The sequence below is a fragment of the Leucopleurus acutus genome (assembly GCF_964270905.1).
Source record: "Leucopleurus acutus genome assembly, chromosome: 17".
NCBI classification, from domain to species: domain Eukaryota; kingdom Metazoa; phylum Chordata; class Mammalia; order Artiodactyla; family Delphinidae; genus Leucopleurus; species Leucopleurus acutus.
The window spans coordinates 50720323-50732991 of NC_139159.1; the positions used below are offsets into that span (position 1 = coordinate 50720323).

The 12669-nt window shown below is 35.2% G+C and overlaps 1 protein-coding gene across 34 annotated transcripts in view; it reads left to right on the plus strand.

Annotated features, from left to right (window-relative positions):
- RIMS2 (regulating synaptic membrane exocytosis 2) overlaps nt 1-12669 on the plus strand; it is a gene marked incomplete at its 5' end in the record, with an annotated part of 584629 nt that overhangs the window by 221601 nt on the left and 350359 nt on the right. For 13 of the 34 annotated variants that reach the window (XM_082858730.1, XM_082858736.1, XM_082858729.1 and 10 more), the window contains one exon: nt 9034-9155. The exons of the other annotated variants lie outside the window; for them this stretch is intronic. In XM_082858730.1, the coding sequence (XP_082714856.1) occupies nt 9034-9155 (122 nt within the window). Of the gene's footprint in view, nt 1-9033; nt 9156-12669 lie in introns of those variants that run through there. 34 annotated transcript variants of the gene reach the window in all.

Sequence of the window (12669 nt, forward strand, 5' to 3'; positions counted from 1 at the left end):
GATAGCTCAATACATGATAAATTGCTGTTGTCCTAAGATTTGGGATACAGTTTGCTGTTAGGAATATTAATATAGAATCTTGTGGATTTCTTCTTTAGTAATCTATGGCTACTCTAGTTTTTTCAAGCAAATAATGCAACAAAAATAAATAGTGTAGAGAATCAAAATTTTTATTACCTATAATCAACTATTTCTATGTCCGTGATATATACCTGACAGAGGCTTATATATGTTATTTGACAGAGTTGGAAGTTCTGAGATATGATTTGGAGCTCTTTGTCTGGAAAGGTCTTTCAAGGTTTGTTTGAAGGTTATTGGTGAAACAGTTCGCACTGTGCTTACCTAATTACACAGTGCTTGAACTGGAAAATTAAACTTAAGGGTGACCTCCCCTCTCTACTGATGCAACCCCCAGCCATTTTTTTCTTTTCAGTTCTTTCTTTTATTACATTTCCACCCGAGCATTCTTTTGTTTGTCTATTCTTATGTGTTAGTTCTGAACTTATTTTTTCTCAGTAGTATTTTCAAATTTGTATTGAGTTTTCCGTTTATCCAATCTTTAAAACTATTTTAGTCTTCCTTTTCTCTGTGTGAGAGTTGATTTGTGTTCATAGAGCAGGATTGACAAATTTTAGTTACATCTCTCAGAAAAAGTTTATATTTTTTCAAACAGCCAAGACTGTAAGACTACAGAATATATGAACTCAAAATTGTTGTGATGTAAAAATAACTTTTTCACTTCAGTGGTATATGTCTGAAATTCATTTGTATAAATTATTTGACATGGTTGAAAGTTTTGAGGTTGATTTAATACTTCTGTCTGGAAAGTGGTAAGAAACCCATTTCTTCTGGTTGAGTTTGCTTAATAAGAATTAGAGTCATGTGAATGGGGAGAATTATGAATATTTGATTTTTTCATTGCAGTATTTCCCCCTCCTGCCTAAATATATTTTGATCCAGTGCTTCAGTGCATCTTTGTGTTTTATTCTCTCAAAAAATGTGAGATTTGGGGGTTATGGTTATGTCCAGGACCTACATTGGTCTTTTTATTTTCACATAATCCTTTCTTTTTTACATTCTGGGAACACTTATAAACTGTAAAAGTAGCTTACATTTTACTTTATTTATTTTAAATTTATTTATTTATTTATTTATGGCTGCGTTGGGTCTTCCTTGCTGCCTGCGGGCTTTCTTTAGTTGAGGTGGGCAAGGGATACTCTTTGTTGTGATGTGCGGGCTTCTCATTGCGGTGGCTTCTCTTGTTGCGGAGCATGGACTCTAGGCGTGCGGGCTTCAGTAGTTGTGGTACGCGGGCTCAGTAGTTGTGGCTCGTGGACTCAAGAGTGCAGGCTCCGTAGTTGTGGTGCACGGGCTTAGCTGCTCCGTGGCATGTGGGTCTTCCCAGAACACGGCTCGAACCCGTGTCCCCTGTCTTGGAAGGCGGATTCTTAACCACTGGACCACCTGGGAAGTCCAATCATACCATTCTTCTTAAAACATTGTCTTTTATTAAGGCTTAGAGACCACCACACTTTCCTGATTTCCTCCTACCTCTGTGGCTTCTCCTCTTCTTTCTTCTTTATGCTTCTTCTTTACCTGATGACAATGTGGAACTTAGTTCCCTGGTATACCGTCTTAGACTTTTTTTTTCCACCTTGAACTTTCGCTCTGGGTGATCTCATCTAATCATTACTAACATGCTGATGCTTCCTGAATTTATATCTTTAGCTGAGAACTCTTTTCTGAACTCCATAGTGACATATCCAATTGCTTACTTATCTGGCTTTCTAGCTATCTTACATGCTCCTTAAATTCAACAACTCATCATCTTTCCCTTCCTTTTCCCTCAATCTGCTCCTCCTTTAGTGTTCTCTTTCTCAGCAAATTTTAAGATTATCTGCTTGATTACTTAAGAAAGAAATCTGAGAGTCTTTTTTTATTCCTCTCTTGACCTTCATATAATACCTCCCACCCCTGTGGCAAATCAATCATTGTGTCTTGGTTGATTCAACATCTACCTTTTTAGTCTTTTTTTGTCTCCATTTTACTGTGATCATTTTAATTCAAGCCAACTAATATCTTGGTTTGACTACCGTATCAACTTTCTAATTGATGTCCTTTCATCCACATGTGGTGAGATAATTCTTTGGTGTATTTATGATGTCTCCACTCCTCCCTTTTTTCATGATGTAACGAGTAGAAGGAAATTGCGTGAAAGAAAGGAATTGTGTATATTGTGTATATTCAATATCAATATCCCATAATAAACCATAATGGAAAAGGATAAAAAAAGAAAGCAAGGAAAGAAAGAAGAAAGAAAGAAAGAAAGGGATTGTGGACGGGAACTCTTGGAGACCACTATTATTGCACAGTATTTCATTTGTTCTCATATTTTGCTAAAACACATTTATAGTTGTGCCAATGATTATAATTTTTCATTTTCATATAATGACAATGTGCAGTCAGTATTTCTTTCTTGAAGAATCTAGGGATACTTGGAATTTACTAGGTAGTAGAGGTGCCTTCTGGAGGCAGTTTGCAAGCTTAAGTTGAGTGCTTGGAGTCCCAAGGCTATAAATATTTCCATACCGTCGTTCCTGGACAGTGGCGCTATTAGAGATGGAGTTGGATCTTATTCATATGGATATTGCTCCCTGAAATTGTAGTGTTGCTTCCAGTCATTCTCTTGATAATTATCAAGGGAATAATTACTTGGAACTAGCAGTCCTAATACTGGAGGGACTTACCAGAATGTATTTTCAGAGGTCTTGGTTCTCTTTCCTCTAACAGATAGAAGAACCTCTAGGTGTCAGAGCATATAATCACTCTGGATATTTTCATTCTAGAGTTTAAATCTAGGATTAGCACTCTACAGCCTGATTCTTGAGTCTGATAGGAAAGGTATTTCCTGCTGCCAGCTTGTAGGTGTGGGGACTGCTCTGGTAAGAGCTGCTCTGGACTGTTGAAGCAGCTCTGTAATACTTCTAATAATGCAGCTTGATTCAAAGCACAGTAGGATTAGCCCTCATATCTGGCCTAGAAAGAGGAGTTGGGGAGATGATAATGATGGTGGGACTTCATACATTTGTGGAGGCTTTCACTGTTTTCCCTTTCCTTTCTGAATTAGATGGTAGAAACTGTGGAGGCTGTTCTGCCTCACTGGTCAAAACTAGGGAGATAGATACAGAGTTCAAGCCCTGGGAAATGCTACGGAATTTTTTTGGTACATCAGAAAATAACTGAGGATCAACACATTTAAAAAAACTTACTGGGCTTCCCTGGTGGCGCAGTGGTTGAGAGTCCGCCTGACGATGCAGGGGACACGGGTTCGTGCCCCGGTCCGGGAAGATCCCACATGCCGCGGAGCGGCTGGCCCGTGAGCCATGGCCGCTGAGCCTGCGCGTCCGGAGCCTGTGCTCCGCAACGGGAGAGGCCACAGCAGTGAGAGGCCCGCGTACCGCAAAATAAAATAAAATAAAAATAAAAATAAAAAAGATTAGAAAACACTGATTTGGGAGACAGAGTGGAAAAGGATAAAGCAATGGAACTGCCATAATTATCAAATTATGGCTTGGGAGGTGAGCAAGACGAACAGCTTCTATTGACGAGCAGACAGTTTGGAAAACCTCCACACATTTTAACAGCCAGATATCTCCGTGTGAGATATGAAGAAGCACCTTCTCCTCTTACAGCAGGCCTGATGTAAAGAAGTTAGTACTAAGTTTTGTTTTCTCATCTCATTTGGATGTTTCATAGTACTAATTAAATAATTTGACTTATTACAGAATTTTAGGAACTTATCGATAAAGAAGAGAATAGATACCAGTGCTAATGGGTATAGCCAATCATGGGAAAACTAATAATCTAGTATTTGATTTACTTGAGCATTGCTAAGCAAAAGTTTATGGGCTAACATCATATTTAATATATTATGGTTAATGAATGACTTCATTGTAATTGTAGAAGTCTCCACATTACGTAGGTTAAATTTTGGCTTTTCTTGTGGGTACTGTACCAAAAACTACAGCATAATGGAAAAAAAATTCTGTGATGTTTTCACCCAGAGATCATCAATATTAACATTTTGGTGTTTATGCTCCTAGTGTTCTCTCAGAATTTGAACATTTTAAAAGTTTTTACTACATACTACTAAATATTTCTCAAAAAGGTTCTATCAGTATACACTGCTGCCAGTAAATATGGTTTAAGAGTGCCCATTCTCTGACCTTCTGGGCAATACTTTGCCAGTTTAATAGGCAAAATAAATTATGTTTTTATTTTTATATGAAATTTGGGGATTACTTTTAGGTTGAACTTTTTAAAGCGTTGATTGACTTTTTTGCTATCATCTTTAATGAAATTGCCTCTGCTGCTCAAAGTTTCTTTTTTTTTTTTTTTAAATTAATGAATTTATTTTTATTTATTTATGTTTTGGCTGCACCTGGTCTCTGTTACTGCCTGCGGGGTTTCTCTAGTTGCGGAGCGGGGGTTACTCTTCGTCGCGGTGCACGGGCTTCTCACTGCGGTGGCTTCTCCCGTTGAGGAGCACGGGCTCTAGGCACGCGGGCTTCAGTAGTTGCAGCGCGCAGGCTCAGTAGTTGTGGCGCACGGGCTCAGCCGCTCCATGGCATGTGGGATCTTCCCGGGCCAGGGATCGAACCCGTGTCCCCTGCATCGGCAGGCAGACTCCCAACCACTGCGCCACCAGGGAAGCCCCCAAAGTTTCTTAACATCTCTTCTTCCTTGGGAACTCTAGTTAGCATTGTCATTTCCATTGAGGAGCTAAAGATTCTAATAGAACAGTCATAGAGAAAACAATTGCCAACAGCTACACCATTTGTGAGAGTTAATGCCTCTCTGTAGGACTAGATGTAAGTATGGAGCTGACCTTACTTGAAGGACATTCTGAATTTATCTCATTTTTGCAGAAAGGTGTAAGCATAAGCATTGCATCCCTTCATTCAGCATCTAACGAACAGGGATATAGAAACTTACCCAAAGAAATTCTATAAATATTTTTTGCATGAATAAATATGATAAGTAAAAGATACCTAACATTATTGTTAGAATCCTGGTTCCAATAATTTGATTCCTTAGATAGTTCATAGTGAGGTTACTTCCAAGTACTATATACTTTATAGTTTATAAAATACATTTATATATATTACATGTTTTCATATAATAATAACTTTATGAAATAAGTGATGTAGCTTATTTTACATTTGAAGAAACCGTAGCTCGGATATATAAAGTGAACATCCTGAAGTATTAGAGCTAGATAGTATTAGGAGTCAGTACTTAAATCCAGGCCATTTGACCTCAAGTGCCATGTTATTTCTGTCCTTATAGAAGCCGCTGATATTTAAGTTACTTGTGAGCCTTCAGTACGTAGAAAATTTAAAACAAATATTAGCTATAAACATTCTTTATAATATTTAGGATATTTATAACAAATTACAAAGTCCATCCAATGAACAATGTTTTTGGTTGCAAATATTGGTCTTTCTTCTATTTATTAAGCCTTATAACATGATGTGGTAGGCTAAAACAAACAAACACAGAAGCTAAGAACCAAATTAAGCCCTGAGCAGTTTCCTGTCCTACTTATGGGATGTGAATAAAAAATAATTAAGTTTTCCATAAAATTTAGGCTTCTTATTTATTAAGCACCTACTCTATACTAGGCACTGTGGTAAACAAATAAATGTGGGCCTTAATCTCATGGAACTGAGGGTGAAAGACATTAAACATTCTTTTTCAAGTAAATATATAGTTCTACTTTTATCAAATGCTATGAAGAAAAAGTATAGGGTACAATGAGAGTGCATAATGGGAGACCTAATCCAGGTCAAAGAAAGTTTTTTTGAGAAAGTGACATTTGAGCCCTTAAGGATGAGTAGGAGAAGGTGAAAGGTGATAATGAGGTGGGAAAGTAGAAGAAATCTCCTCTGAGATATTGAAGGAACTGTGAGTAAGCCAACCAGAAGTGTGTGTTGTACAGTGACAGCTGGAAAATAAGGCTCTGAGGAAGGTCGTTGCTATATTGTTTACTTCAAAGAAACCATTTTGAGGCTCATTCCAGTAGTCTTTCTATTACTTAGACCATTTTTGAAACTCTTGCTGTGAGCTTGCCTTCAAAGAAACTTTTTTTAACGACAGAGAGTGTTTTGCAGTGTAATCACCTTCTTATTTAATAGAGTTGCTTTAAAATGGCTTTTGATTATTTATAAAAGTTGAATCTACCCACAAGGGGGAAAACTATATATATATATATATGTATATCACAGATGGTATAAACTTTGAAAGTAAGAATTTAAAAATGCATGTTTCCACTTATGGAAACTGACCTTTCATAGATGTGAAAATCAACCTTGTAATCAGAGGCTTAAAAATTTGAAGCACATCAGGTTGCTTCTGTTTGAGTTAAATGGAAGAAACCCATTTAAAGTTACTTGTGAGCTGAAAAATTTGAGATGTTTGCTCTAACTGAAATATACTTGACTGGGTCACTGGCAGGTAGGTTTCCTGTTCATCTATGGAGACTGATCTGTTTACAAATAGATGTGCATATATGTCTGTATATGTGTATGTGTGTGTGCCCACGTGTGCACGTATATAGAAGATAGAATGACAGGGAAGGAGCATGTGAAGTGGAGTCTGAAGCAAAGACCTTCATTCAAATACTCTATCTTTTACAAGCTGTGTGATCTTTAATCCCTTAACACCTAAGTTTCTTTTCATCTATAAAACAATAGCAACATTATCACTTACTCATAATGTTTTCTAGATATTAAAAAAATTTAGAAGTACTTTATAAGCCAAAAAATACTTTATGACTATTATGTGTATATTTCATAAACAGATTAGTGTGCACCTATAAAAATCTAAAATAATAAGCAAAATAGGAACACTCTTAGTTGAGGACAAATCCATAATTGAAGACCTTAGTTTATAAAAGAAGTAAATGATTTGTTTAAAAGTTTATATTATTACATGTTTACTTTGTATCATTTAAAAATTTATATTATTGTTTATTTTGTGTTGTTATTTCATGACATGTTTATTCATGTCAAAGAATTCACCACTTCTAAAAAAACTTCTTAGTGTATTTAAGTGCATATTTATTGATAGTGGTATGTGTGTGAAAGGGGATAGAGGAGGTTAAGGCTAAAAGTTGAGGGAAAAAGGGCTAAAAGGGATGTATCTGTTAAAGAAATGTCATGATTTAGGAACAATTAAAGATCAATAAATATATTAATCATCTCTATAAGTGAGTTGATTTTTAAAATTTGGTTTTAAATTCACCAGAGCATCTGCTGTAGAAAGATGGATGATTCTGGAAATAGATTAACCTAAGATTTTATCTAAACCAGAATTACTCATTAAGAATGGATGGTGATCTGGGGTACTCTAAGACCACTGGGGCCGTCAGGAAGTATCCTTCTGAAAAATACTGTGACCACCATTATTGAAATAAATTAATAATAGTTGATAAAGTCTCTCTGGCCTTCGTTGTGTTTTTTTGATTTGTGAGAAAGTTCATATTTTATGTGTGCCGTTTAAGTGAGTTTTAATTGATAAGGTATAATTTTTTTCTACCATTACATAAATATCATGTAGTCACTATGTATGGCCTTTAGAAAGGGCCCAGATTGAACATTGTTTACTTTCCTTTAATTGTTCATTTTCCTTTAAAAATAAATAGATGAAGACTTTTTTGTTTTGTTTTGTTTTTTTTTTGCAGTACGCGGGCCTCTCACTGTTGTGGCCTCTTGCGCTGCGGAGCACAGGCTCCGGACGTGCAGGCCCAGTGGCCATGGCTCACGGGCCCAGCCACTCCCCGGCATGTGGGATCCTCCCGGACCGGAGCACGAACCCTTGTCCCCTGAATTGGCAGGCGGACTCTCAGCCACTGTGCCACCAGGGAAGCCTGATGAAGACATTTTAAAATTAAACAAGAATTAAGACAACTAAGTACATGTTTTCCAAATGTCTCTTGAGAATTATGGCATTATAAATGCAGGCAATAAAAGCCCTATTGTCTGTTATATTTGTATTGCTTCATGATATCAAAAGAAGGATATACTACTTTTTTTTTCAAGTATTTTTTAAAAATTTATTTAATTTATTTATTTTTGGCTGTGTTGGGTCTTCGTTGCTGTGTGCAGGCTTTCTCTAGTTGTGGCGAGCGGGGGCTACTCTTCGTTGCGGTGCACGGGCTTCTCATTGCTTCTCACGGTGGCTTCTCTTGTTGCAGAGCATGGGCTCTAGGCACACAGGCTTCAGTAGTTGTGGTTCGGGGGCTCTAGAGCGCAGGCTCAGTAGTTATGGCACACGGGCTTAGTTGCTCCGCAGCATGTGGGATCTTCCCGGACCAGGGCTCGAACCCTTGTCTGCTGCGTTGGCAGGCGGATTCCTAGCCATTGTGCCACCAGGGAAGCCTACTACTTATTTTTTGAGTGTTCTGGTCCTATGCAGCAACCTGTACATTGATGAGACCTATATACTCTGTTGCTGGAGTTATTCATTTTTCAGGGAAAGAGAAAAGGGTTGGGAAATTTATAGTTTCTCTCCCTCTTACCTAGTAGTAACATTGAGAAGATACCTTGCCCCATTTTTATTACTTCTGAGATTTTATTGCTGGTAGCCAGATGTGCTGAAACTCCTGATGACAGCATCTATTCATTGCGTGTTTTTAATAGGCTGAGAGAAATATGAGTAGAGTACATGAAAGCAGCTCAGCTTCGCACTTCAGCTGGGAATGCCCAAAAAGCTTACTGCTGTTTAGAATTCTTGCTACAGTCAGGAGAAAGCCGAAAGCCGCACGGGTACTGAATCTTCTACGACTGAATTAGAAGAATAATGACTGTACAATTAACTATCAACCTCTGCTCATTTAAGCGCAGTTTTTACAGAGCTCAGGAGAAATATGGAACTTGATTGGCATGTTTTTATTTGATGGTGTCTGCAAATAGATGACTTTAAAGACAGGTGGTAAGGAAAAATAAGAGAAGGAAGAAAAAAGGAAGGAAAATGCAATTTGAGACATTGCGCCAGGTCTGCAATTCTGTTTTATCTCATTTTCATGGGGTTTTTTCATCCCCACCAAATATTTTACAAAATGAGCTTTTTGGACAAACACTAAACAATACAAGGTGGGTAAAGCTAAACTATATATTCTTCTGGTATTGATATTTTCAGAATAATAATCTTATATGTCTGTAAAATTGTTCAGTATTGAAATATTAGTAGTATAAGGGTGTTGTCTTTTTAATCATAAATATAAAATTTTATGTAGTTCTTAATTGATTTTAAGAAGGAAAATAAGCTTACCTCAAAGCACAAAAAGCATCTTAAATTTAACTAGCTTGACCTCTGAAACATAATACAGGCTGTTTCATGATTTCATTTTCTAATAAAATGATTAACTTAAAATGTCTGATAGACATTTTTCCTTTGTGATCACGCCAGTGATTACATTGCATATATAAGGATGGGGATATATAATCATATGTGATTTGTTGGAACATCTGAATTAGCAATCATGCATGCTCTTTATAAAACATGTGGAAGATGTTTTCTAGGTCTAAGACATTTCTCTATGCAGGGTAGATCAATAATCACTTTAAAACAAGCTATATTATGGAACTGCTAATAACGCTTTGTATTAGGTCAGCTAGTTTGGAAGGATGCTTTGTTATAAATTCCTATTGCTTTTTCAACCTGATCTTTTTTTGGTGTGTGTGTGTGTGTGTGTGTGTGTGTGTGTGTGTGTGTGCGTGTGTGTGGTGAAGGTTGTTAAATTATGGACATATGTTTTAGATGGTTTCTCTGGCTTACACTAAAAGAGATAGCCTATTAAAGAATGCTTTTAAAATGCTGTTTTATCACCCAGTTCTCCCCTCATTTAAGTTGTTTGCATTTTGAGAATTTCTAATGTTATATACCTAGTGTAGAAAAGACCCCATTTAAACTAAATATATGTGGTGAAAGACTGAGAAGGAAATTCTGTGAACATGATAATGCACTGAAACCTTCTGGAAATTGAGGGAGAACTAAGAGTGCATAGAATATTGAATGGTTTTTGCTGGTCTCTTCCTTTTAGGGTCTCTGAACAATGTGAGGCAGCCTATTTTAGAGATTTAAAAAATACCTATTACACAGTATATGTTTTGATTTAGCAAATGAAAAGGAGGCTTTTAGAATTTGTTGACATTTAAAATGTTTACTGATGATAAATATATCTATGACCTTTTCATGGAATATAGAATAACGTATCTTTTTTTATAAAATTTCACTTCTTTCCCCATACAGTTCTCTTCAATTAACTAATTTGATTGTTTTTTACGTTTAGTTTTTGGACTAATTTAAAATATGTGAGTTATGAAATTCTGTGATATTCTAAAATAGGCTATCTATATTTTAAGATTTTTTTTTTAGTTTAGTAATACATTGCTTGAGTATCTGTAATGATAAAAATAATCTGTATTGCATTTTACATTTACATAAAAGAGGCAGTATGGCTTTCTTAAAATTTCCATGATCTGAAGCTATCAGACTTTTAGGATTGGTACTCATCCTTTATACATCTATTCCTTGTTTGATTTCTGTTTCTTTTTTTTATGCCAAGAATTTATGTGTTAAAAATATTAATATTTGGGCTGGGTATACATTCACTTTAGAAGTGGTGCTATTAACAGCATGGTATGGAATTAGTTTTAAAGTATATGTTAGTAGTTTTAAAATATGAGAATATCTATTTTTTGAGGGAATCGTGTGCATCCCTATTACTATTCTTTTCCTTGGCCTCAAGTTTCTATTATTGTTGGCATGCTTATAATTGCAATGCTCTCATTATTAAAAAACCTGGAATTTTATGTTGCTGCAGTTAAACATTAAATTGTGAAGTTTCTAATGCTTCTGTGAGGCCAGTCTTATTTAACTTTTTTGATTTTTTATCTAAAATTATCTGAAACTACCAGTTAATCAATAAAGATTTATTCTGTTTTAGGAGGAATAAATCCCCTGCCTTTATATATTTTTGACTTCTTAGTCCTCAGAAAACATGAAATTTTTTCACATGTAGCTCTACTGATCTTCATAAATGCAAACTACTTGATTTACTTTTAATCAAGCAAAACCAGTTATACAAAGAGTTATTATTTTAGAAGTATCAAAGGTGAAAATAAGTTTATATGAACTTATAATTAATATTGCCACATATTCTAATGTCTTGGTTACTTTGGGTTCAGATCAGATACAGTGGACTTTTAAAATTCTTATTCTGCTTAGACACTGAATCAGAAAAGTAAGATGTGGACTAAAAATATCATTCTTGAAGAAAAAATTATGGAACAAAGATGATATGAGTATGTCATCAGATGATGTGCTCTTACAACAACTTTAAAAATGTTTCTAAATAACAGGCCTTTCAACTTTGTGGACTGGACATAATAAAGGTCTTAAAGTTGAAGCATCAATTCTATAACTGTCACTCTGGAAGAGCAGTGTTGGTTGTTATTACATTAATAATAATTGTTTAATTGGATTAGTTGAAATGGAATATTCAGTCATTGTATTGTGACATTAAGTATGATCTTTAAAGTGACAGAAACATAACATCATAAATATGGACAATTGCATTATATTTTATTCTGAATTGCTTTCTAGGAGAAATTACTAGAATAGTACTATGTGTTAATAGTAGACAATCTATTATCGAAAGGGAACTCTGTCAACTAGTTTTCTTGAGACTTTTTCTAGGTAACTAATCTTGTCCCTAAATTTGCAACTCAACTTTCATCAGATTTTCAGGTGGTAGGGCAGTTTACTTCTATGACATACAAGCAATAAAAGGTTAAAAATGAAATTCTCCCATAATAATTATTCCACAAGCATTTCCAGGTTCAACTTGTCAAAGAAGCAAAGATTTTCAATACACAATAATATTTATGCATCAAAAGTCACTAAACTGGAGGTAACTATAGATTGTTAAAATATTTTGTTATCTAATGAATAATTGAAATATATTTATGAGTGAAAAAAATCGAAATATTTTAGATGGGCTTTTTGTTGGAAACCATATATAATGACCCTTACGTTTCACACTGAAAGTTCTTAGTTGATTCTCTTATCATTGTGCTTCTTGAGTACCATTTTTGTGCATAAAGGAAGTGGAAGGATATTATCTTCTTTTACAGCTAAAATAAAACAACCGAAGGTCCAACAAGAAAAAAAAATTTGTGTTGGCATCCAATGTAAATCCACTTGATAGGTTTTGATAAAATGACACTTTAAATTCTTATTATCAAATTTTCTTACTGTAAACTCATTTTTCCCCAAATTAAATTATTTAATCAGGATACAAAGATAATTGCTTTTGTTACCAGCAAAAAGTTCTCAAGTACTAAATTAATTATAAAATCTAAATTTTGTGATCTTGTCTTTGGAAGCAAACAAAAATGTTGGGATGCTAGAAGGTATATTTTTAAGTGTTCAGGGCCTTGAGTAATCAATTGCTTTGAGCAGTATTCAAATAACATAATAATGATGACTATCTTTTGTGATAATATTTGTGGAAAAAATGTACTTAATAAGTTTTTCCATTTTCGGATTTTTAGTAACATTTCTTGTATTTTCCTACAGACCTGTAATTATTTCTCTATCGCT